Here is a 26,626-nt window from a genome sequence, read left to right as displayed (position 1 = left end):
ACCTGAATACCCTAACGGATAAAAGCATGGAATTTGCCTCTGTCAGCATTCCAAAGCAACCAGCTATGTTGTGCACATACCGATTACGCGTTCATTCAGACAAACCATAAAGTTTTGCTTGTGTTGTGTTTATTCAGCTAGATAAAATGTGAGAACTTTTTGTAGCAATGGAATCACCAGTGGGTCCAGGAAAAGTCATTGGTGGTTGGTCTGCTTGTCAAACACTTCAGTTTAGTATAAAATTAGATTGCAAAGGTTGTAGAATCAGTCACTCTGTTCAGACCAATTCTTAAAACACATTTGTACAGAAATAGGTTTATGTGATGTTGTCTTTTTTTCGTCTTTTTATCTTTATTCAACTGTTTTGAGCATGATGAAAGAAAGTATTATGATTTGTCCTAGTGACCTTTTCCACTGACTTGCTCCTCTATTCTAAATTTACTTCTCGTTCCAAAATGACTTTGTACTTATTCTGTGATATATCTTTATTCGTGCTATAGATATTACATATCCCCCTGACTTTGGTGATTCCTTAAGCTTTTCTTTCTTCTTATAATATAGTTTCACATCACGTTGCCTGTATAAAAGACTGTGGATTTTCTATATTACAGGTTCTCAGAAAAACTATTTTTTATTTGTTTCAATAACGCTAATATGTCTGATTGAACTTCACATTTTTAACAACACTGAGTGACCAGATGATCATCACTAGGGCATGTTGTTACAAGTTATTACAGTGAACAGTGAGCAGAGAAGAAATGACTATATAGTGGTTACGAAAGAGACAATCGCTTGCCAAAATTGACATGACATGCAAGGTATATGCACCTCCCACTATTATTTTTTTGGCTGTAGGTGTTAGAGGTAAACGACTTCCTGGTTTGGGGATGTGTCCACAACTTTAAAGCCTCTAGATCTTTCACTCCGGAATTTTCCAAATTATGTGGTTAAAAAATACATTGTAAAAACCTGAAGCCTTGTCTGTAGAATGCACTGCTCTGACTAAAACCGGGAAACATTCCTTTGAGTAATTTGATATGCTGTCTTGTGTCTCTCATTTAAACTTTAAGGCCACGTTTATTTTACCATAAAGAAAAACTTTTATGACTATAATATGGGTTTATTGATGAAGATACCTTTTCTTCGTCAGCAAATTATGACTCTGTATCTGATTCATCCAGCTGGACACAGTCAGACCTGCTCATCACAGCATGTTCAACCTATTCTAAGACTGATAAGAGAAAGGGGTACATTTTCCCACCCACAGCTATCTTGCTGAAGGGAAGTAAAGAGAAAATCCTGACCGTGAGTGGCAATATTAGAAAATAGAAAGCAGAATTTATAAATATTTCAGTGCATGAGCTTTTATAAACAATTCATTATATTTTTTTTGAACTAATGATGCTTTTTATGTTCAACATCTTGATCTGCTCAGCAGAAAACAGTGGTTAATTGTGATTAAATAAAAGCAAGTTCAGTCATTTAAAGAAGCACCGTAGTTGCCCCTGGGTGCTAGAATAGAGTAGAATCGAATCGAATCGAATCAAATAACACCATTAGCAGTCGGACAGCACATTTCACAAATCTCAAAGCCATGGCGACTTTAATAGGATTAATCCACTTTTAACTTGAGATTATTCTGAGACATGGGGAAGGACTTCTTTACTAAGAATGGGGTAATCTCTCCCAACAAAGACCAGTTTTAAATAATCTAACAGTGAGGTTTTGGTTCTGAAAAACTGAATGTTTAAACTTAACAAAAAAATAGCTTCTTTCTTTTTGGGCTTAAGCAGTGTAAAGCTGTAATTGGTGAATCAGCTAATGATTGATGTATCTACCTTCCAATCAAAATAAAGTAACAATATAGAAACTTGTGATTGGCTTTAAGTCAAGCGGCAGTCAGATAAGCGCCAGCCCCTTAAAAAAAGCCAGTGGAAAATTCCAGCTACTCTGACCCTCAGCTTTATTAGCGCTTCAACTAGCGGAAGAGACAGAAGTACTGACTATTCGCTCGAAACAATCAAACAAGAACTACTGCGAGATCATTTATTTGGTAAGTTGATCCGTAATAATCTATATTCAATTAGTTTAGAAATGGTTTTAAATTCACTGCTTGATTCTTTGTCTCCAGTTTATTCGTTATTTCTCATAATGTTGACGAATGAATGGGCGTCTCAATGACAGTAGCCTTCAAAAGCCACTTTCTTTATGTGGAACTGAAAACAATGCGGTAGTCAATATCTTTTTTTTTTTTACCCAAAGCGTGTATTATAAATAGTATAAACTCCATTGGCCAGTGCATTTTTTTTTATTATATTTTTTAATGCAATTAAAATGCTCGGTATAGGGATATATTTGCATGGAAACGTCATCTCGTATATTTGCATCGATATTATCCCTCGTAACTCACATTCATACAAAGTATCTATATTTTATGCCTCGGCCTTCAGAAAGAGTTACTTAGAAATTCAGCAGTAGCCGCCAGATTTGAATCTTAACTTTATGAAAGACGGTTACGCCCATATATGGAGTGCGGTATGTGAGCTTAAACACGCCCACGGGTTGCACTACTCATAGCGCAAGTATAGCACATCCGCTGCATCATGGTCTTGTGACTGTGCGGCACATAGATAACCTAAAGTCCCTCGTGGGTGGAATAAGCTTCTCTGTAAGGTCTGTGACTACTTGGAAACCTACTTAGTAACTCCCTTTGCTTTCTCTGTCTAGGACTCTGCTCATTCACCTCACTGAAGAACACCTGAACCTACATCACCTGATTTTTGCTTTTACTTTTTCATACATCTTCCTTTGTCACTCTTTCAAAGCTTTATCACTTTGTCATGTCTCAGCAGCAGATCAGGTAAGCTTCATGCACTATTTTATTCTGTGCATGTGTGGTCTAGTGGTACAAATGTTTTTTTTTATTTTTATTTTATTTTTTTTATTATTATTTCATAATGATTAGATGAGCTTGGTGACTTATATTAGCATGATTTTTCTGCTTTTGTGTTTCATGTAATTGTAAACTGATTATCTTTGGAGTATAGCTTTTAGCCTTCTAAACAGTTTATAATCATAATCTGTCTTTCAAAATTATAAGAATAAACACAGCATCATTAAAGTTGTGACATTATTTATTTACTTATTTTTATTTTGCTGTCTCTCTTTAGCCTCCCAGCCAAACTCATTAATGGCGGCATTGCTGGCATTGTTGGGGTTACTTGTGTCTTCCCCATTGACTTGGCAAAGACCAGGTTGCAGAATCAGAGACGAGGTCAGCAGGTCTACAAAAGCATGTGAGTATTTCTGCTTAATGTTGACTTAAGCAACACACAGCCCCCAGGTATTATACCTACCATGCCCTGGTGTAAGTCAGTGCTATTCATACTGATCTCACAATGACAGCTGTGCATTGAATTGTAATGACTATGTAGGTTTTAAGAAATTCCTCTCTAGTGAGGTCATTTTACTCACTTTGCACTGCTTTATAGAGTGGAAATTTACTGAACTGCGTTCTCTTGTAACACTTAAATTTCCTTAGTCCACCCCCTGTTGTCTCAATGAACTGGCGTGTTTTGTCACACCGGTAATATTTACCTTGCTTTCTTCTGTAGGATGGACTGCCTTGTCAAGACAGTTCGATCAGAGGGATACTTTGGAATGTACAGAGGTAAGGCTTGTACATATTTAAATATTAAGAAGCAGTAGGATAGCAGAGGTAGAAGTTCTGCAAGAGGATTAAATATAGGAGAGGGTAAGCTCTCTGTTGTGAGGTTAACATTGATACGGTTACCACTGGCCACACTTGTTGTTTTAACAAGTACTGAGAGACTGCATTTTAGCTGTGTTTGGATGCTTTATATATATATATATCTCTTAGTCCAGTTGTAAAGGAGAAGTTGTCAAATGGTCTCATGCAAAGTATTACATTCACTGTAGTATAGTATGTAATATTGTACTTGTTAAAACAGAGAGCATATACTTTCATTATTAGTGTATCACTTAGAAAAGGAAACTAAGTCTGCAAAGAAATTGGAGACCTCTTAGTTTGGGTCTCTGTCTGTGTGAGGAATGTTTGTTTGCATCTGTGTTTTTCATATTACAGACTTGGGTCCCCCTGGGATATTGAAGGCTAGCCGATAAGGCGCAGCCACGCTGGAGGCAAATCATTAAATGGTTCTTACAATATTGCTCTATTTAAAACTCTAGGCTCAAGTTTTTGTTTTGCCATCTATTTGTTCTGTAATTTGACTTGTCAGTAACTACTTTGCTGTCTTCTTGCTGTCCTGTCAACTTTTGGATTATTGTTGTTTTCCAGACTATGAATTGTGTCTTTGCAGACTTTGGTTGAGCTTGCAAACAAATCTGTGGTGAACTAAAGATTAATTTTTTTGCATATTCAGTCCCACAGAACATTTAAGTTTGCTCAAAGTCTTCACACGCATAGTCAAGGACTCAGTCTGTCCTTTCTCTAATGTTTTTTTTTTAATTTTATTTTATCTGTCATCACTAACCTACTCACTGACATGCATCCTGTCACTAAGATCTATTTCCTTTCTTGAAGTCTTCTCTACACAGTGTTGCTTGTTGTCACACCCTGATTCTGTTTATTTCATAGATTTCGTGTTTGCATCTTCCTCTGGATCTTCATTGCCCTATTGTTCCTTATGTTGTGTTGTTATGCTTGTTTCTCATTTTCCTCCTGATATTTTGTTTACTACTTTCTTTTTTTTTTTTTTTTTTTTTTTTAAATTGACATAATCCCCCTTCACAATTATTACTTAAGCTCAATTAAACTGAGTATATGTCTTGTCTGTGTGTAAATTAACTGTACAGTTAACTCTTTACATTCTGATGTTGTAATGATAGTGGCGGGGTATGTTTTTGTACATGTGCTGAATGGAAAACTGGATTCTGTCTTCAGTGCTAACTATTTTTTTTTCCCCCCTCAGGTGCTGCTGTAAATCTGACCTTGGTTACCCCTGAGAAGGCAATCAAGCTGGCTGCCAATGACTTCTTCCGGCACCACCTTGCCAAAGACGGGTAAGCATACTCTGTGAGAGGATCTTCTTGGAAATGGGCAATATGTATTTATTATTTTTAAAGGTGGTTTATTTAAAACATGTCTCACTCTTAACAGAAAGGGGCTGACAGTGTTCAAAGAGATGCTGGCAGGCTGTGGTGCAGGCATGTGCCAGGTCATTGTTACTACCCCCATGGAAATGCTCAAGATACAACTACAGGATGCAGGCAGACTTGGTAAGAAGCATGCAAAGCCCTTTTTAAATGCATCAGTGTCAGTAATTTACATTTATAGCTGTGTTCCTCATTTATAATTATATATATCTTATGTGTGTGTGGGGTTTTTTTTTTTGTTTTTTTTTTTTTTTTTGTACAGCGGTCCAACAACAGAAACCAGTCATGATGACTCCCACAAAGCTTGTGGCCACTAATGCAGTGCTCAGGCGCTCTTACAATTCTGGCATGGTCATTTCTGCACCAAGAGCTGTGTCGGCTACACAGATTGCAAAAGAACTCCTCCAGACGCAGGGCATCCAGGGGCTCTACAAAGGTCTGGGGGCCACACTGATGAGGTAAATCACTTCTACCGCCACGATGAGAAGCTGTGTGTGAACCTGACAGGGCAGTTGAACTTCACCAGGATTTTAGTCTGAAAATATTTTGTTTACTTTCTTCCAGAGATGTCCCCTTTTCTATTGTTTACTTCCCATTGTTTGCTAATCTGAATCGCCTGGGCAAACCAAGTCCTGAGGCGTCGTCACCCTTCTATTGGGCCTTCCTCTCAGGCTGTGCTGCAGGATCCACTGCTGCGGTGGCGGTTAACCCCTGTGATGGTGAGTGGTGTTTTTATTTATTTTTGCTTTTTTTTTCCGCCCTCAGCTGGATCACCCAGTTGTCTCCTGTTGAATATTCTTAGCAACACTGGAATTTTAACAATCCCCCCCCTGCTCTCTCTCTCCTTCTAGTGGTGAAGACCAGACTGCAGTCATTGAACAAGGGGGCTAGTGAGGAGACTTACAGTGGAGTGGTGGATTGTGTAAGGTATGACAGTGAATCATTTTTACAGTTGCATAAATTGCACGTCTTTTTTTTTTTTTTCCTTTTCCTACCTTTGTGTGTATGAATAAACTCGTTCCTCTGTTTTGACAGTAAAATAATGCAGAAGGAGGGGCCTTCAGCATTCCTGAAAGGTGCCAGCTGCCGGGCTCTGGTCATCGCACCTCTGTTTGGCATTGTACAGGTTATGTACTTTGTTGGTGTTGGTGAATACATCCTTGACAACTCACCCCTACGCCTCTTAGGACCATGAGACCATACCATCTTGCTGACTAGCTATGCATGGGACCTGGTAGAAGACCTAGCTGCTACATGTATTCAGTTTACAGCAAGAAAAACAAGTAGACAGAAAGACCTATGATTTCACTATCTTTACGGTCAAAACGTGGTGTTGCACTTAAACCCTTTTGTTACTTGTTCAGTAGGCTGAAGCCAGTGTTTGCGCTTGAAGCTGTTAGCTTTACTGCATTGGGGCCTCTCTTGACCCTAAACAGTTGTTTTGTTTCCCTCTGTGAGGGAAGGGAGCTTGCTTTCTTGATCACGACTTTTCTTTTTTTTTTCTTTTTTTTCTAAAACTTGTTTTTGACGCTATTTAAAGTAGTTTGTTATGAGAGTTTGTAGTACTTTATTTATGTGTTGTTGTTTTTTTTTCCTTCTTTGCTGTCTCATGTTGCTGAGCCTTAATCTAGAAACAAAAGTCTGAAAGTTCACAGGGCCCAGTTTACACAACTTGCTGGAAAGGCTTTTTTTGTGAACTGCTTTGTGTACATGTTTACTTTAACTAATCATGAACCTTCCTAATGAAATTGGGACCATATGGCTTACCAAACCATAAGCTGTGTCCTACACTTGACATTAGTGCAGTAGTTGGTTAGTGCTATGTGAACTGTCATAAACTTGAGATGCAATCATGCACATTTTATGTTTGTCTACATCCCCACACACACACACACACACACACACACTTTTTATATTTCATCTGAAATGTTATCCAGAAGGTCCTTTGTGATTTATGCCTTAACAAAGCAGTTTGAAATGTAGTTTTGATTCTGCAAGGCAAAATTGACAGAATATGAGCATTATTACAGTTACTGTGAGCTTATTTTTAAAAGGAAAAAAAAGACTGTTACATACCAATGATTGTGATGGCTTTTTGTACTTGTGTATATTAATAAAAAACTTGAAGTACCCAGTCTGTACTGTTTGACTAAGTACTGAGGGCTATGAAGGTATTCTGAATAACTGCTGTAGTTCAGAACTATTGCTTTATGACATATTCATTAATGTAAACATACTACATTCGATTTTTCTAAATGTTCCTTTACGAAGAGTTTGTTCGACTCTGGCCTCCTGTTGACATCAGTGATTTCCTTAGTAAGGCTATCTCATGCACACACTCAATCGGAAGAAAGTTGACTTGTTTCAGAGTGAATGAACTGAGGGGGTGTACCAAGGCTCACCATAAACGTATTATACAAATCAAATATCTGGAATCCCAGATGCTGAAAATGAGAAGAACTAGTCCCTTGTTTTTAGTCAAATGACAGCCAGATATTGCAGCACACAGTGCTATTTTCTTCTCTGCACATTTGTACATTCATGCAATGCAGCTGCAGTTATTTCTGTTAAAAAGGCTGTCTGAATCTGATCCACACATTCAGGAAGCTTTACTACCAGGAGGGCATCAAATCACGGTTGAGCAAGTTCACATGCTGAGGTGAATGATTTAGTCCACACTAACTAACGGCAGATTGAAGTCAGTGTAATATTTCACTTTATCGGTTCATTATTGTCTTTGAAAATTGTAAAACATACCTTGGTGTGGTGGAATTTCCCACTTCTCTGTATGAGCAAGTACTAAGCAGGCCTTGTGTAGAGACATTTTGTCCAAATCCCATGACGCTTGATATTTTCTATAAACTTGATTTATAGAATATACTACCATCACTAGTATTTTCAGTAAATAGTATTATTAGTCAATATCCTTTAACTCTTGCCTTGTATGTGACTGAAATTTGTCATCCGTGGACCTAAACAGAACATTGCTCACATGTTCAGGTACTTCACTAACCACAAATTACAATGAAGTTCTTCTCAGCTTGTTCCACTTTACAAGAAGTGCACATGTGATTCATCTCCGAGGACAGAAGCTGAAAACATCTAAATAAAAGCACCCAATGTTTTTATTACGGTTAACAGTATGACAAACTATATTATTCTATAATTCACATCTTATTGGCACACCAACAAAATTTACATCCACAATAATTCACACAAAATGCAAACTAGCTCACTGTTACATCCCAAACATGCTCCAGAAGAGGTCAGCACAAAGCATTATTTAGCTGTCAGATGAATTTGGAGATTTACAACGCCGCAGTTTATCATGAGACCATCCTAACCCTTTGGCTTCAAATCATGTCTACACTTCAGCTATTGTGCTTTACGGTAGAAATACTTGAAAGTGGTGACAGGAAGCAAGCACTGGTGCAGTGTACATATTCAAATCAAAAGATATAGGCAAACAGTCCAGTAGTAGGAGGCTTGATCGTAACTAAATAAATAGGCACATGACGGAATTTTACTCTGCAAATTTACTCTGCAAAGGTAGGCTAGTCCTCAAAACGCTAAAGCACACAAAGTGAAAATAAGGATCCATATTTACAGCAATACTCCCCAGTCACAACATTCCTGTGTCAAAGAAGGCTTTGTGTGCTGTGTTGCATCTACAACGGCAGCACTTTGGCCTTTGCGGAGCACCGGCAGTCTAACAAAGACATGTTAAAAGTGAGGAATGTCACAGAGTCGAGCTAAAAGCAAAGCATGTGTTATGGAAAAGAAGAGGGAAGTGAATTTCAGTGCTGGTGGACTCAAGAAGAAGGTGTGATGTTAACGATCCAGCGTATCGTGTTGCATGTGGTCCGTGGATAAGTGGGAGCATTGAGATTTGTTGTTCTCTCTTTGTGATACTCGGAGGCCCTCCCCCACCGCACTTGTTTGGACTAAGAGAAGTGACTGAAATGTAACTTTGGTGTTTCCCTTCTCATGCAGACAAGTTGATTATGAAGGGCTGTGTAACCATATGATCAGGCGACGGTTGGGGGGGGGGGTCAGTTCACCAATTATATAACCTCCCTGCTGTTTCTGATGGCACAACACAGGACCATACTGAAGATCATTCCTATAATCTGAAATCACAGACACATATTGTGGTTACCTGAGGAATATCGGTCACAATTAATTAAAAAACTCAAACTTTTCTCACCATGACTCCTGCAATACCAATCCCTATGTATCCAATGATATACAGCTTTTCATCGAAGAAGTCTGTTATTGCAGTCAGGCAGTCCTAATATCAAGCAAAAATAGCAAGAAACATTCATATCGATCATTCTGCACACAGCAAAGTAGGTTCATCACAGCAAATAGTGCTTCATTTTAAAATGGTGTTTTACTGCCCTCATGTGACTATGAAGTGTCCCTGCAGGCAGAGGGGTTTACCTTGACGTCTTCTGGGAAGTCTGCACACACATCACTGTTTGGCTCCAATGTGGAAACTCCGCAACAGTTCAGCTGCAAATATAAAAAGAAGTAAAAACAAAACAAAACACAACATGATTTTAATGGTATTGACTGCAACCCTGAACATGATGGCGAAGTTTTACTCACAGCTTTATAATAAGTCGTTACTATTGCAGTTCCATTTGGACTAGAGTCGAGGGTGGAGCTACTGTAAAACTTTTGGACTTCTTCAGAAATCTGTTATTAAAAGAAGAAAAAAAAAGGGTTAGTTATGGGATTTAAAAAAAACGGAGAATATTTTTTGTTATTTTGTATTTAATCATCAAATAACTCCACCTGTTCCTTGTTTAGGAATCCAAACACACCAGCAGTGACTTCTGCTCCAAAGATTATCACAAGGCAAGCAAAGAACTGCAGAACAGAAACAAGGACTATTATCGCCCTCCTGACCCAGTATGAACCTTCCAGATCCCTCAGGTCATCTGGATCCGGTCTTTTATCAGTTCCCAGAGTCAGAACCAGACACGGAGAAGCTGCATTCAGCTTTTATGCTCCTTATATCTGGAACAAACTCCCAGAAAGCCTCAGATCAGCTGAAACACTCAGTTTATTTAAATCCAGGTTGAAGACTCACCTGTTCTCAGCTGCATTTGAATAAAGCACCAAATCCACACTTTTAAGCTTAAATTTCAAAACTTACATTTAACTACTGATTTTATCTACTGTTCTGATTTTATCTGTTTTGATTTTATATACTGTTTTGTTTGTTTGTTTGTTTGTTAATTAGTTAGTTAGTTTGTTTGCTTGTTTTAATCAATTTTAAATCATGCTTTTTATTTGTTTTTGTTTCTAATGTCTCTGTAAAGCACTTTGAATCACCTTGTTGTTGAATTGTGCTATACAAATAAACTTGCCTTGCCTTGCCTCTAGTGGGAGTCATCCACACACGCAACACAAAAACTAATCAGTGATTGATTCATTTATTGGGGAACAACAGTTGGCCATACAATTTTGTGGGCTGTTCCTGGTGATTTCTTCTGAAATCCCTTAGAAAGAAATGTATAATTCTGCCCTTTTATACAAATGGAGAAAACAAGGGCCTTGTTGTTAAAAAAAAAAAAGATTACACTAAACTAAAGTTAATATTTGTCTATTATTCATTTGTTATTAGACAGCCTAATTCTATACATCTTCGCGATCACTCATCAGAAGCATACACATCAAGTTATTTCAGTGTTAGTACCAATTTAACGGTAATATCAATTTAAGCCTCATGGAAACAAATATAAAAATAATACAAATGCAATGAGAGGTGATGCTTTGAACCCACCAATGCAAGAAGACACTGAGACTCACGAATGGCCCCAAAACAACCTAAGAACCCCACGACCATCATCAACGCACCAGCACCAAGAAGGATGTACACGGCTGAGGAGAGAGACCAGACGATAGATCAGTGCATTTAAAATGAAAAAAATGGAAAATTAATGTTTTGTGTTTTATAAACAAGAAGATTGTGAAAGACATATGAGAAGCATCTGATCGTGGTGTTCTCAGTATCACATGGCTGCAGTTTATAGTTTCCACTGAGGGTGTCAGCGTGATGCAATGGTTGCCTTTGCTGGAGCAGAATTTATAAAAGGATTGTTTGTGTTGTGTTTGTAGGTGGAAGTATCTTCGGTAGCAGAACATCTCTGAATAGACTCACACAATTCAGTCTATTTATTAGGCTACTTTAAACAATGAATTTGAAGTTTTTCATGATTTGAAACATAGAATCTCTGGCACAAATGAATTATGTTCTTAACGTTACATTATAGCATCTCTGATCACTTGAAAAAAGGTGGGTTGAACAAAACACAGTTCTGGACTCTTTCCTGCTCTGGGCAGCTACAGAAATAGCTTGAAGTCCTGTCCGTATATAGAGTAGCTGTCTAAAGCATAGGCAGAGTCTGTTCAAAATCATAATCAAATTTGAAAGAAAACTAATAGGCCTAGAGAGCCCACTGAGAAATTATGCTTCTAATTGACTCTTTTGATGCATTAGTAGGGTTTCCAGTTACTTAGACTTTGTCCATTCATGCTCCTGCAGGGTGAAGAAGCACACAGATGCCATCTGTCCTCCAAAATCTAATTTTCAGAGGGCTTGATTGCTGCAGATTTCAACTGCGTCTGCCACCATCTATGCTCTCCTCAAGCCTGAGTGACGTCACCCTCTCGGTCTACTCCCCTGCTTCTAGTCCTTGCAACTGAGCCCCCTCGCACTGTAACTATACACCAAGCAGGTCCCTTAGGTCCATGCTAAGGGCCTAATCGGTGACACAGGCAGCAACCACTGCAGCAATTTAATTAATCCACATGGGGCAAATGCAAGCTGTTGTTTTCTTGCTGTGCGACAAAAGGGAAGGTAAAGACGAGGCGAATACACTGCTGAGCTGAAGGGATCTATAGGGATACAGAGCTTCAAAGAAAGTTGTCTGGGTAAGCAATGGAAAATATAATGGACCATGAAAGCTTTCAATTTATATACAATTGTCTACACAGAAGTGATCTCAGCTGCTCATTTTTTCCCCAACACTTATACACTTACTTTAATATCTGCTCTTTGCTCTTCACTCATTAAATGCAGAGGTATCTACCATCTACCAGACACCTGCCAAGTGCACTTCCTGCTTCACGTATCTTTTAGAAATACAAATTATTGAGTATAAACATCTGTAACATCTCTCAGTTTAGCTCCATCTCTATCTTATATACACATGTAATGGCTGTTTACACACTAGAGAGTAACAAAGGTGATAGAATGGAAAATGAAACCCTCAGAGAGAATGCTGCCACTTTGCCTTATTATGGTATCACTCTGTTTAGTCTCATTGCTAGAAGTGGGAGCAACAGTCAGTTGTTTTGCCCAGGAAGCTTATAACGTTTGGCTGCAAAGGCACAAAGTTATCCTCTGCAGAACCCAAGTGTTTCCAGTTAAATGCCGGATTTATGGGCTTGTGTTGTCCATTTGCAGAAAGAGCAATTGTGGGAATTCAGCCCATGCAGAGGCTATGGAGGTGCACTTGCATGTATTTCTCCGAAAGACAACAGTTAGTTTGATGACACTGAAGGAAACTGTGGAATTCACCACAAATAAGAAAACACACCAAAAAAAAAAAAAAAATACCCCCAAAACCCGCACACAAGTAATTCAGACAGTGGCTTGGTCAGCTTTCTGCTTGACTTCACTACAAAGAAATTCCTTGTATGCCATAACCTCAGTTTTTTCTAGAACAGAGACTAAGTTTAAGGGAAAACACTACAGAGTGCAGCGCGCATTGCTGGTTTATGTGGACTACCAACAAACTATCTTGGCGCCATCTTAACACAGCCACAAACATCTGCATTAGAAGGCAGGAGAAGTAGAAGATTTATATGATGGAGACATGAGTTTTGGGTTTGTGAGCCCACTAGTATCAGAATCAGAATCAGAATCAGAATACTTTATTGATCCCTGGGGGAAATTATTTTTTGTTACAGTGCTCCATTTTAAACCAACATTAAGACAAGACAGACAATACGCTAACTAAGAGGATCCCTACTGATGATACAGTAACAACTGATATCAGGCATACAATTGGCTCATAACTGGCTGACAACTAGACCTGCCATCAGCATACTCCTCTACCCAGTTTGTGAAGCATGTTTGTCTCGTACAGTAGCCAGAAAAACAAGATTTCCAGATCACACCCACCCTCTGAGATTTTTTCCCACACAGTTACATATTAGTCATAGTCACAGCATCTCGTTTTAGAGGTGGCAATAACAAACTCTCTGTCTAGCTCTCTCCTTCCCTTCTGAAGCCTTCCAGGGTTTCTGCCAGTTTTTTAATCAGCTATTTTACCTCCAAAATATTGATCAGACCAACATATGCTCCGGTTTTAACTGCACTCCAAATGTTCTTTAATCAAGAAAATGTAATTCACATTACATTTGATTTGCTTAACCTAAAGTGAGAAATATAATCACTGCAAATGGGAAAGTGAGGAGGGGACGGTAAAGAACAGTGGGACAGAGAATTTGATTAAAATGACTCATAAAGATGTAACACAGTAACAGAGAAATTCCAGGATATTTGCATATCAAATAAAACCAAGCTGGAGAGAAGTTACCTCATCTGGAGTACACTGCATCAACAGATGACTTAAGTAACATGGTACTTTTTATTTTCTACTGTATCTTGAAACGTTTTAGGTTGTAATCTTGGCAATATGATCGTAAGTATAATCGAAAACACTGCCTTTGGTTGCCCTGTGCTGCTTCCCCCTCCCCTCTTCTTTGCTCTATTTTCATTTTTTACTAGGTTTGCAAGCAGGATATAGTCTTCTGTCACTGGCCCCACCCAACCTGCTACTCATGTCCTGAGAGAGGCAGCCAGTTCCACGAAGGCAGAGCAGAGAGCTGATGAAGTGAAGTCACCATTTTAGGTCATGGCTTAAACGGGAGTAACAAGAATAGGCTTCATTCTAATCATCGGCTCCCACACACTGTCAGAGAGAAGGCCTATTGTATGGAGTGCTGAACACTAGCTGTTTGTCTTGTCTACTGTATGTTTTAATAATCTACTGTGTGAGCTTTGCAAAGACACTCTTATACGATATTTCAGCAAACAGACAGAGCTGTTCATTAATCAGTTAAAGGCTCTCGTGCATCGTTTGTACATTTTTCTGACTGGTCGTTTTTATGTTATTTCAGTCGAATCAAAACCAAATAAGCATTTATGTCAAGATTTGAATTTCTTCGTATCCCACGAACAGGAGAATTGCCACTAATGGAAAGTTTCAATCAGTTTATCACATTTCACTTCCTCTGTGCGCATACTTTAGCCACTTTCAAAGTGAAAGTGAAGAATTGAGGGCTTCGAATGACAAATTCCTTTAAACAGGCCTAGTAACTGTGGACATGTTTTAACTTACATGTTTTATTAAACAAACTTTCCTTGTGGTTTGTGCAAAGAAGTAAAACATCTCGATGCGCTGAAGATAAAATGTGGCTGTTAAATGTCAAGCAGTACTTGAAGGGTTCTTCATACTTGTAAGGGATAACAGTACCAGACATTCGGTCTCATCCGCATGTGTACACGTGTATTTACTTCTCCGTATGTGGGATTTTTTAGGGCACCTTTAAAATGTTACACATTGAACATTTATTTAATGTAGATAAACATGTAGGGATGTTTCATCTCATTTTCAAGGGGGTCCATGTAATCAAGATGGTGTAATCAAGATCCATCAAGATGGTGAACTGCTGAGAAGAAATTGGATCCATTTTGGATTTTAGTTTTTTTTTATCCACATCCACATATATGTTTTATTCTGCAGAAGATGAGACAGGCATATGTATGAGGCTATAGAATCTCTGACATACCTATGAAGAAGGTGTAGGGGGCGCCATCGCCTGTCAGGAGGTCCACTGTGTTTGGGTCAAACCTAAGCCACAGTCCCACCGCCAGCACCAACAATCCAGACACCTGGGGATTGATAAATTATACAATCAAAATTATTTGTGACTTTATAGTTCTGTTGAATTTGATGAGTGGTAAGTAGCAGTTCTTCTGTTTGTGCAGAAATAATTTCACAGTTAAACAGTGAGCACTTTCATGTTTTCTTTTAGTCTTTATTTATCACGAGGTAGTTACGATTCTGCAGGTGATGCTAAAGTGGCTAATAATACTCATAGGCTTCCCCCCCCCCCCTCCTTCTATTTAACAGGAGGGGGGGGGGGGGGGGGGGGGGCAAAAAAGTGTCTATGCTGAGTAGCATCTTTCCTCTCCAGGAGAGCTTGGCTTACCATAACACATTTGATTGAAACCAGGTTTTACTCTGAGAAAATGAATCATTTTAACCTCCTACATAACATTATTTAATTTAAACATCCAAAAATAAAGCCAAAACGAATAAAAGGACAAATGTGGATTAAGGGTAAAAGATATTGTCTGTGTCATAGTTATATATTAATCCTAACCATGTTCCTTATATGTTCTTTCAGGACAAGTGTCACATGTTATATGCAGATGAAAAAAAATTCATCTTCAAAATTTTGTAAAAGCATGGAATCCCAAGCAGCACATCTTCAGTAACACTCTCAGATCCTTTTCCTGACTTGCTCTTCAGATTCAGCCAAACTAAAGAGTGGAAGTGTCTTCTGTTAGTTCAATTCAGTTCAATTTTATTTATATAGCGCCAAATCACAACAAAAAGTCGCCTCAAGGCGAAGGAACAAAACTCAAGCTGCAGCTCCAACCCTCACTGCAGGAAACTCAGTCCGGACTGGGCCACTCTTTTTTTTTTTTTTAGGAAGGTTTAGTGAGGTACTCTGACAATAAAATGATTGAAAATAAGGCCACGCTGCAACAACAGCCCATGCATCCTCATGGCCCATCAAAGTACCACATTTGAACACAAGAATTAGCATCAGAATCAGCGGTCCATCTCCCATGGTGCATTTCAGCCACAGGCTGTGCCAGCCTCACAGTGCCTGGGTGATGTAACTCACACTGGCATTGGCTGCTTGTTGGCTCTGCACCCCAAAATGACAGCGTACTGTACGCCCCTTTTGGCTACAACCACAACAGCTATGCTTTCAGTCCCAAAACTGCCGAACAAAGAGGCTGCTGTCACTTTGGATGACACAAGTGATCGTCTTACAGAGCACAAATGAGTCAATGCAGCCAGTTAAACTCACACTGTATCATTTAGCAGTAAAATATTGAGTATCTTTTGCAAGAGACAATAATGAAAACCAAACAAGAGTAAACCCAAACAGGCTCTTTGTTAATGACCTAATAAATGTATCTATTTATCTAAACACATCACTGATTGAAAATGATAATAGGGGGGGGGGGGGGGGGGGGGGGGTTCTTGCAGCCTCAAGTAGGGGCAAGAGTTTTCCTTGATGTTCCCAAACTCAGGGTTGATAAGTTTATGAGATACATTTGTGGGGTGAACAGAACAAAAAACAAAAAAGGCAAACCTAAAACCTTATTGGAATACTTATATTCTTTGATTCACGCAGAATATAAAAGAATACAAAAAGAATGAATCTTGATCCAATGTTTAAGGTTGCATACTACAGTCTACATGCAAACTGACAAAATATTAGAAGCTTAAAAGTACTTCTCTGACACATTTAGCCTTCTAAACACCAAGAAACTTATGTCATATGAGAAGTCACTGGCATATAATCGAAAGTGAATCTGAGTCACGGGGAATCTTATCTGAGCAGCACTGCAGACCAAAACAAAAACCTTTCATGATGTTCCCCAAATAGATTAACCCCGCATGTAAAAGAAAAACAAAAAAAAGCACCCTTCACACGCCTGCAGCAGGAAAGTCACACCTCAACGTCAAATCATGAACTGGGATCTGTGTTGGAAAAGTAGCTCTGGTGTATTTGTTGCAGCATGTACTTGGTGCAACAATAAATCATGACCAACTCTAAAGCAGCAGCCACTAATGAACGCAGATGAAAAGAAGACTCTGGGTTATATAACTGAGGTTTGGTTTGAGAATTTTGGGAAACAGTGTGGAGTCAGAGGGAGACGGTGTGAACAGAGCAGGTGCATTGAGGCGGTCTGCCAGACAACATTAACTCCTAACTCTGTACGGAATAACAAAGGCTGCTGTATTTAAAAGCCATACCAAATAATATCAATAGACGGACTTTCAGCCTTCAGTACATTGAACGTGTAAACAAGGCTAGGAACAAACAGGTTTTTCACAAGGCAACGAAACTCCACAGTCGCTTAAAAATAAACCGAATCAATTTCACTTCCTAAAGAGAAAACAACAAAACAAATAAATAACCATAAAAAACAACAAAAACGGTGATCCGGCTTTTTCAGAGAGAAACAACGTTAATTCTTGGCAAACCGCTGCCGAAGCGGACTTACCCAGAAGATGATGTTGAAAGCGAAAAGCAGATATTTCACACATTTCATCCCACCCTGCACTTTGCTCATGATGCCACCTGATTTGTCGGAGTCTCCGATCTATTGCGCGATTCCTTCTTATTTTGCAGCGTCTTTCAGCTGGACATCAACCCATGCAATGAAGACCTGCGCCGTTACACCATCCAGACATGAAACATGCGCACAAGTGCTGCTGCACGCCATCTGCACACGCCCATAAGCGTTCGCGAGTGCTGAGGTACCCAAGGTGGGGTTCAGGGACGATCTGGGATCCCTGAGAGAGACACCAAGAGGTCTCCCAGCGAGAGCAGAGAGAGGGGTTCATTTGTGTGTTCGACACCAATGATTTGGGCTTAAAAATAAATAAATGAGGGGAAAGCCGGTGGTATGGGTTAACCAGCATTGTTACGAAGATAATATTTCTTACAACATGGTTGATCATATGTTTTGCAAGTAAAAAGAATTTTGTAATCGTGACTGAATACCGAATTACACAACAATACATGTACAACTGGTGAAACAAAAACATCTGTTTGCAGTATTTATTTTAAATTCTACTTTGAAGTGAATATGGTAGATTTGAACTTCAGGTTAGTAAAGTCTTGAGGAGCTACTGCACATCTTGGCATAGTCTTGCATTACATGAAAATTATATCAGTGTGACAGTATGACACTTTGGATTCCACTACTTATGTGTGTGACCTTTACATTAGACGTTGGGCAAGAATTTATCATGGAGACACTTTTAACATTGTCCTCTGCCAGTCACTGATATCCCTGTTTGTGTGAAAATAGCTTCTTGTGTGCACCTACAACACAGTGACCTAATAGTTAAAATAAGATCAGCAGAGACATAGCCAGGATTTTGGAGCTGTTATTATCTGATCTCTTATGTAGACCTGTTGTTCTTGCTAGGACGGCATATTACAAAAAGTTTGGCGGTAAAACAAAGAATAAGCCATGTTTGAAAATGGGCAATAGTTTCGACTTTAAATTAGATACAAATGTAGCAGGTACACAGTCTATAAATAGAAAGATTAAGCTTTGTAATTTTAAAAGCTATGTCCAGTATGTAATCTTTCCCCACATGACTAGTCAGGTGTAAGACTAAGTAGCAGACAGTTCTCAGGAATACATTTGAAAATATGGAACGCTCTTAACAACACGTTTAATTTTGAGTGTGCCATTCATGATTCCTCTTTAGACTTGCATACCCAAATACTACCACTGATAATGTTAAAAAGAAGATAATCATTAGGCATCTCAGTATAATGACGTTTGAAAAAGAACCTATAGTATAAGATGGAACAACCATTAGGTGAAGGTGGGAAGGAGAAACTCCATTTTCACAGGAAGGAACCTCTATCAGATGGCTCGGGCAGACGCTGTCATCTGCTGTGACTGGTTGTGAGTGGGGAGAAAGAGGAGAGAAAATGGAGAATGGAGGAAGACAAGAAAAAACACAAACTATGAGGCAAGTCTAGACTTTATTTACTGTAAACCTACTAATGCTTTCACTTTGTGCGAATGTAGGACCTATCCCGGTCCTACATTCAACCATTCATTTGCTTTTCTCTTAATAACCAATATTTTTGTATGCAATGTTTTTAAGCTTTCTTCTTTTCTTACTTACTTTCTTTGTTAAATTCAAATATTTGAATATATTCTTTTTAATTTTGCAGTGCTTTTAAATAATAATACATTTTAAATCTTTGCTTATGTGTCTAAGTGTTGTTTTTTTTGTTAATTTACAACAACATACCAATAACCAAAATGATCAGCAGCAGCAGCATTGACATGTTTTTATTGTACTTTGGCTAAACACATGCAAAAGTAATGACATTGAGCCTCATGTTAAACTAACATAATAAACATCAAATATGTTATATAGTCTGTACATGATCTCAGAATTAGTGTGACAAAAGACAAATTTCTTTTGGCCTGAGATAAAGTTAATGTACTAAAATACAGATGGGTTTAAATGCTTGACCCCTACAGAGGATGTAGTTATGCTGTCGGGATCATTATGTGAGACTTTAGGACCGCTCTCTTGGCCTGGACGAGTGATTGAAAACCTTCAGCTTCGAAGTGACATACATATCTTTTACTAATCTCCAGTGGCTCCCTGTGGCTTTGACAAAACAAAGCAACAAAAAAACACAATTAAACATTTTTTTTTAGTTCTGCATCATTGTTATATGTGTATTATAGACAGAATTTTAAGAAAGAAAATAGTTTTAATATTTTATCAGCTAAAATGTAAAATCTTAGTCCCTGTCTTCAATCTTAGACTCTTAATTTTGTTTATTCTTAGTAAAGGTGCATATGGATGTACATCCTACATACAAATATCTACTCCCATGTCCCCCTATAATTTAACCACAGGCTGTAACTTTATTTAAAAGGCTATGTTACATTTACTATAAGTAAAAGTTGAATAATTGTTGTTGTTGTTGTTGTTGTTGTTGTTGTTGTTGTTGTTGTTGTTGTTGTTGTTGTTGTTGTTGTTGTTGTTGTTGTTGTTGTTGTTGTTGTTGTTGTTGTTGTTGTTGTTGTTGTTGTTGTTGTTGTTGTTGTTGTTGTTAAAAGCAGAGATTTTGTAGCAGCACACTGGACAGAGTTTTCCACTAACATCTTCAACACACCTAAAATGAAGGAATATAATTTGGAATAATCCAGCCAGATGTGGGGCTTAGAGAATCAACACCAAAGCACAATGAAGCTCTTCTTATGACACATACTAAGACACCTTAGTTGATGCTGTCTCATTCACCCTTAAATAGAATGAGTCTAAATGAACATTGCCTAAAAACAAAGTTAGAGTGAACATCTTTCATAAGTCAGTGCTTAAAACATGAAGACTTTATTAATATAATATAATATATCATATTAATAATAATGCAAGCTGATTCCTGTGAATGAAGAGTATGTATGGAGATTTGCCAGTGCTCTTCTGTGCCTTCTTTGCAGGACGGAGGGAGGTCATCTCGGGGTCACACGCTTTGTGACATGCAAGCTTCTCTTGTTTGTAGTGCCTTTGTTTGCTGCAGTGATGTGGGAGGGAAACAGCGACCCTCCCTGTATGTCTGCCAGAGTATCAGTGAGAATCAGCATGGGTGGATCATGAGACACATCACATCACTGCCTACCACCTCTATTTTCTTTCTCGCTCTCTCAAAAAAAAAAAAAGAAATCAAACAGGACTCAACAAACACAAGGAAAAAAGTATGACAATGACAGCAGTTCTCCTTTTTTTTATAGAGATAAACAGATGGCATTGTACACACTTGAATTACAAATGATTAATAGTTTCCATGTGACCCAGAATAAGATCATTGGACTGGATGGGTGTTAACCCGATATCAGTTCGGTTACCCAATCCTGTCATGAATTCAGGACTGTAATTATCACTGCGGAAGTGCATCCAAACTGAAACGATATCCTCAGGGTATAATGGAGCCATAATCCCATTATCCCTCCACCGACACACTGTCCTTACCTCCTCACCCTCTTCTACTGTTCTTGATATGTAAATGAGGTGCAAAAATGTAACCTGATCTCCATACGGTGCAAGTATGAGTCATCCTATGAGCCAAGAGACACCAGAGGTGAAGTGCAGTCAAATCTCACTTTATATTTTTTCTTTGAACAGGCCGTGCTAAACCTCTAATTAGAAAAATGGCCAATTACTGTTTCAAAAGACAACTTTAGTTAGAACAAATAACTGACGAAAATAGCAAAATACAGTTATCTTTAGTTCCTTTGCAATGCATATAAACAATGTCACTCAAAATATTTAAGTACATTTCCATACCCCTAATGTGCACCGCTAGAGTAAGAGAAAACCTGTACGCAACAGAAAAACGTCTATGCGTTTCATTGTCTCCATCCAGTGGACAGAGCTCGAAATATCAAGTCTCTCAGCTGTGGTTTGTAGACACTACTTATGAAAGAGGCCACTTTGTTTCGGTCTTTATGCAGTTATCTTTATCCTTGCCACAATGCTCACTTTGAATGGATCTTAAATTATAAATCTATTAGTTGATATGAACAATTTATGCATTTTAAATTTTATTCAGCCTTTACTTTTACTGGACCTTTCAAACAAATTTCAGTATCTTAGCAAGGTAGGATTACTGCGTCATACTACACAATTATATCTATGAAATTATGTAAGCTCAGGTACCTTGTTAGTACATTCATAACTTAATCCATCCTAAAAACGATATCCGGAAATAACCAATAACAAAAATAAAAGGCTCAATAATAACAACAGCATTATTTTCTTGTGTTCAGGACTAATTTTAAGACAAAAAACGTTATGAATGTATTAAGTAACAGTAGGTCAAACCATCTAATTAAATTACACCTTCTGGAAGATGTGGGTGTAATTTTTTACTGAATGGTTTTTTTTATTTCATACATTTTAGTTACACATACACAGTATTTTTCCATTTCATTTCAGCCATATTGACTCTTCTCCACTTGCCACAGGACAGCAGCTTGGGGACTCCCGTCAATTTCGCGTTGCTCAATAAAATGAAATAAACATGTTCAAAACAAAGAAGCGCTACTTTTTCCGAGGGCTTCGCATGGGCCCTGAACTAAACACGAGGCATGCGCATGGACATGCACACTGACGTCTGGCATGTGGTAACGTAAGGCTTTTTATAACGCGATTATAAAAAACAAACAAACAACTATTTTCTTAGAAACCATGGAAAAACGATCTATAACAAAATCAAATTAATATTTGTCCTATTTTGTTCATTTAAGTGAGCATCAGTGCTGCTTTTAGTTTGTGGAGGTAGTGTATGAAACGTGGGGAACTAGCTACAATTTATTGCCTGAGCGGAGTCTAATATCTGTCAAATCCAACATGTTAGGAGTCACGTTTTTATTTGTGAAAGTATTATTTTTAGGAAAAATTTCATGTTTCCGTCTTGACCTCTAGGGGGAAGTGTTGCATTCTTTTTAGCAGCTGAGCCCTGTTGCTTTATCTTAAAACTCAAGGTTTCCAGGAATACAACCTCATCTGATTTTTGTTTGCATTTCTACATTAGTTCCATGTTCGCTCAATCATATCAGACACCTCAAATACCCGATGGGACACAAAATTAGGCTGCAAGCCTACAAAAATCCCAATCGATACTGCCTGGAGAATAATTTTGTGTTCGCTGAGAGCACTGAAATATCACTGGAAAGGTATTGTATTATCAATCATTTTTGCCCTGTGTTTGTCTTTTCACTTTTGTTTCATATGCACTGTAGAATGATAGCAAGAGAAAAACACAAAGCAAAGCCAAAAAAAAAAAAAGAATGGCGGTAAAACGAAGCCATATGGGAATTCTCTTTTTTTCACTTCTGTCAGGGCTTTCCTTTTTGCTGAAGGAATCAGCAAGCTTCCCAGAACACTACAGAAAGCACACAGTGCATGTTTGTAAATGTTTAATAAATAACAATATCAACAACAACATTTATTAAAAAAACACTTTTGGTTTTATCAGGCCTGGGTCAAATTGTATTTGCAAAGTTGTGGATTGATTTAGTCTTCTTCAGTAAATGGGCTGCATGACAGTATAATGACTGGCAGAAAAGAAGCTTGACTGTGTTGTTGTGCCAAAAGTCCTAGAGGCTGCTACTCTGTCATAAGCTGAGCTGCAGTTTAAGGTTAAGGCAGGTTTAAGCCTGTGCTTTCTGGAACCAAATCACATGGTCTTTTAAACCCAAGGTCTGTGTCTGTAAAAGCTGCAGCTTTAAAATGTTCCTGTGATTTAGTCTAAACCCAGCAGGCATTAACTAAACAGCAGTGAATGAAACCTTCTGCAATTACCGAATAGCTGTCCAACATAATAAAAAATCAACGTATAAGTAAAGGACATATTTCTACTTTTAATATCTTCAAGTGTCAAACTAATGTCATAGCACAGTTACATTAGAGGAGTTTGGGTTGGGAGATCTGTTCATAACAGCTATATATAAACTACTGCAGCATTACAAGTTCAGTTCAGGCCTTAAGCACTAAGATAGCAATTTCATCTGCATCAAAATAAAAGAGAATTATATGAGCAATATTTGTATTTATCAAAAGCGATACTAGACTACAAATGATCAGACACACACAGCATATTGTTTTAGAGGTATTTCTAAATTCTTTGTTGAGCAGTTATCAAGGAAAGTCAGACAGCTGAAACCAGTTTCCTTAATTACCATTTTCAGAGTCTGAATGACATATGGATGTTTGGAGCAGATCTTATAATCATCATTCATCATGTAAAGGTGCCATTTAGCTGTGGTTCTGCTGCATTTTAGGTCTGTATTTGTAGATGTGGTATAAGTGATAATTTGAAAGTAAAGTATAAAAGCAAAAGATCATCCGCTTGTACCTGTATGCTCTGCCTTAACGCAATGAACCAGAATTAATCTTTCATGCTTTCTTATACACTATAATGTTCTCCATTTGAATTGCACTGCATCAGCAAATTTACCTCCCGTCTGCAGTTTGGTTTGGTCTTTGTTTCCATTTCCTGTCATTATGGCATCCTGGCATTTGATTGTTGCTCCTGGATGATAAATATTTATTATGCCTCCTATTTACCTTTGTAAATGTATGGAGCTAAAAAGTTTCCATAGAGTAAGAGGGGGGAAATGCTATTGAGGCCATGTTTTATTACACTAAGCTACTACTTTTTCCTAATGTTTTAATTAGTTTGTTTCCATGTTTAGTTTATTTTTGTGGACTATTTAGGTGTATAGTCAGGTAGTATGCACATCAGACCTCCCTTCTCGCTGTTTTCTCCTTTGGAAAATTTATGCGCTTATGAGATGACTTTTTCGGGACTATGCAACGCTTGGAAAATGATGCTACAAAAATTCAATAAATTCACTCATTTGGAGCATGGCGTTGCCACTTTTACATTACTGGTTGGATACACCAAACACAAGAAGTGTATAATAGAATATAATTTTATAATCTGGAGAATTTTTACACCAACAAATTAATTCCAAGCCTTTGGCATTTAAAAGATGCACATGTTTGTGCTTGAAACATCAGATACAGCAATGCTGAAAACAGAGAGGAAATGGTTGGAATGAGCCACAGAGGAAACAGTTGTGCACTTAGTATAGCAAACATAACCCATGAATGTATGCAATATGTGTATATGTACATAAAAATATTTCCTGTCTGTATTTTAGAATATTTTTCAGTGTAATGCTTAAAAGTTATGATAAATCCAGAGCACGCACACTTGTCAAACTGAGCACGTAGCTGCGTATTGAATTTCCATAAGCTGAGTCTGATATAAACCACAACTAAAATAGATACCGGCACAGCTACACCCCCTGTAGCGTGGTACTTCAAACAGTTAAAAAAAAAAAAACCCAAAGCAAACAACCAAAACACAAAACCAGCTGCAGATACTCTTTGACCCAGGTCTGGTGTATATACATGCAGTCTTGATACTTTGACATATACTAATAATTTACTTTGTGCAGAGGTTGAGAAGTTTTTGGTGATAAATTATGTGAAAAAAAAAGTCACTTCTGCCTGCCTGTTTGCTTGTCTGTGTATGTAATGCATTTGGCTTTGTGAATCTGTGTGCGCGTGTCGTAAGTCTTCATTGCCGCCAGGACTTGCGGCTGAGCACGCACACACAGGCCACGTTAATGCGTATGTGTCTCCACGCCACCAGGTTCTGGAATGAAGTCAGCGCTCGCACAAAAGTGTGTGAATTAGTACAGTAGGAGTTCCAGTGTCTCGCATCAATTCCTAAACAGCCTGAGCTGCCTGATCGAGGGCTATGACATGTCGTCTCGAAGAAGTACTGCTTCATGTTGACATTGTTGATTTTCACGTCTGGGAGGACTGTCACCTCTCTGCCTAAGGTGTCCGTGGCTTTGGTCTTGTTGACCACCCAGACACTAATACTCTCACATACTGAGTACATCCCGCGGTGTTGAGGCTGCCCTGCTTGCCTTCGGGTCCTTCTGCCAGCACTCTGTGACCCCGATGGCTCTGCATCAGGGGGCTGAGAGCTAAAAAGCACTCTGGGTGAGAGGTAGTGGCGCTTGGTGAAGAGTTTGGGATCAACAACCGGGATAGAGTCTGGGTTGTCACTTGGAGTGTTTTCCTGTGCCGCTGTGGTGGTGGTGTACAAGTCCCCTCTGGTTGCGGCCACAGCCTGGGCACTTAAGAAGAGGAACAGGACCAGCATGGACGACCTCATGGGCACACGACCTGAGGGTGTCAATAAGAACGGAAAACACATAGATGTTACAGCGGATATGAAACATTACATATGAAACATAGAGCTTCTTCAGCAGACATGTAGTAACATCAACATTAATATGTATAGGATGCTTCCAAGTGATATTCCCTTTCTTTTGTTTTCTTTTCGGTATCCAGTAACTCCTGAGGGAACTAGGTGGTTCTTTAGCAGTTAACGCGTTTTTGTTGTGCTCACCATACGTATTATATCACTGTTTATGGGCTTCCTGAAGCCGTGACAGGTGGAGGTTTGAAAACGAAAACAATGAAAAATGCTATAATGTTCTTTAGAGTTGTGGGGAGGTGTAGAATGTAATTGATCACCAATTATTTTGTATTGTATGCAATTAACATGTATAATTTTGCAGTTTTAAAATTATGTGAATGTTCTTTTGCTTACCTAGATAAAAATAGTGAATTTTAATTTTTTTTTTTTTTTTTTTACAATGTAGTATTAATCTCCACATGCACTTATTCAATCCTCAACATGTTGAACTGTGAGATTCCCTTTATGTACGTGCATGCTGGAGCTCTTGTTTAAAGCAGAAGAAACCCCAAACATCTTTCCTGACATTAAGTTTGATGACTTACCGTTAACAGTTTTTACATGCACTATTTATTAAAAGTCTGTGTTTGGCATTGCTAAGGGTGGAGTCTGCAAATCCTGATTAGGCAGCTGCTGCCAAGGCTGCAGAGTCCTTGAGCTGATTTATACATGTAAACAGAAAGCAGTACAATGTTTCATATCTAATTTAGCAATAATATAAAAAAATTACTAACTCAATTACATCCACAAGATGACAGTG

The 26,626-nt window shown here is 38.4% G+C and overlaps 3 protein-coding genes across 3 annotated transcripts; 1 reads left to right on the top strand and 2 right to left on the bottom strand.

The window, feature by feature from the left end:
- The first annotated feature begins 1,964 nt into the window (after positions 1-1,964).
- slc25a55a (solute carrier family 25 member 55a) lies at positions 1,965-7,171 on the top strand. The gene is made up of 10 exons (XM_085354616.1): positions 1,965-2,053; positions 2,728-2,860; positions 3,171-3,296; positions 3,615-3,670; positions 4,953-5,043; positions 5,141-5,259; positions 5,399-5,594; positions 5,701-5,855; positions 5,988-6,063; positions 6,172-7,171. The coding sequence occupies exons 2-10, from the start codon at positions 2,841-2,843 to the stop codon at positions 6,329-6,331; spliced, it is 999 nt and encodes a 332-aa protein (XP_085210742.1). The 5' UTR covers positions 1,965-2,053; positions 2,728-2,840; the 3' UTR covers positions 6,332-7,171.
- Positions 7,172-8,396: 1,225 nt separating this feature from the next.
- On the bottom strand, positions 8,397-17,679 carry tspan2a (tetraspanin 2a). The gene is made up of 8 exons (XM_085354615.1): positions 17,534-17,679; positions 15,010-15,112; positions 10,931-11,028; positions 9,937-10,011; positions 9,748-9,837; positions 9,580-9,651; positions 9,344-9,427; positions 8,397-9,266 (listed from the first exon to the last, which is right to left on the bottom strand). Exons 1-8 carry the CDS (start codon positions 17,600-17,602, stop codon positions 9,201-9,203), a joined length of 657 nt encoding a protein of 218 aa, XP_085210741.1. The 5' UTR covers positions 17,603-17,679; the 3' UTR covers positions 8,397-9,200.
- Positions 17,680-25,170: 7,491 nt separating this feature from the next.
- On the bottom strand, positions 25,171-25,779 carry ngfb (nerve growth factor b (beta polypeptide)). The gene has a single exon (XM_085354614.1). The coding sequence runs from the start codon at positions 25,777-25,779 to the stop codon at positions 25,171-25,173; it is 609 nt and encodes a 202-aa protein (XP_085210740.1).
- Between the last annotated feature and the right edge of the window lie 847 nt (positions 25,780-26,626).

Source organism: Diplotaxodon limnothrissa, linkage group LG5 (genome assembly GCF_057381915.1).
Source record: "Diplotaxodon limnothrissa isolate DT_005_m linkage group LG5, D_limnothrissa_male_GT1.1, whole genome shotgun sequence".
Classification (NCBI taxonomy): domain Eukaryota; kingdom Metazoa; phylum Chordata; class Actinopteri; order Cichliformes; family Cichlidae; genus Diplotaxodon; species Diplotaxodon limnothrissa.
This window is presented reverse-complemented; position numbering and strand designations above follow the sequence as displayed.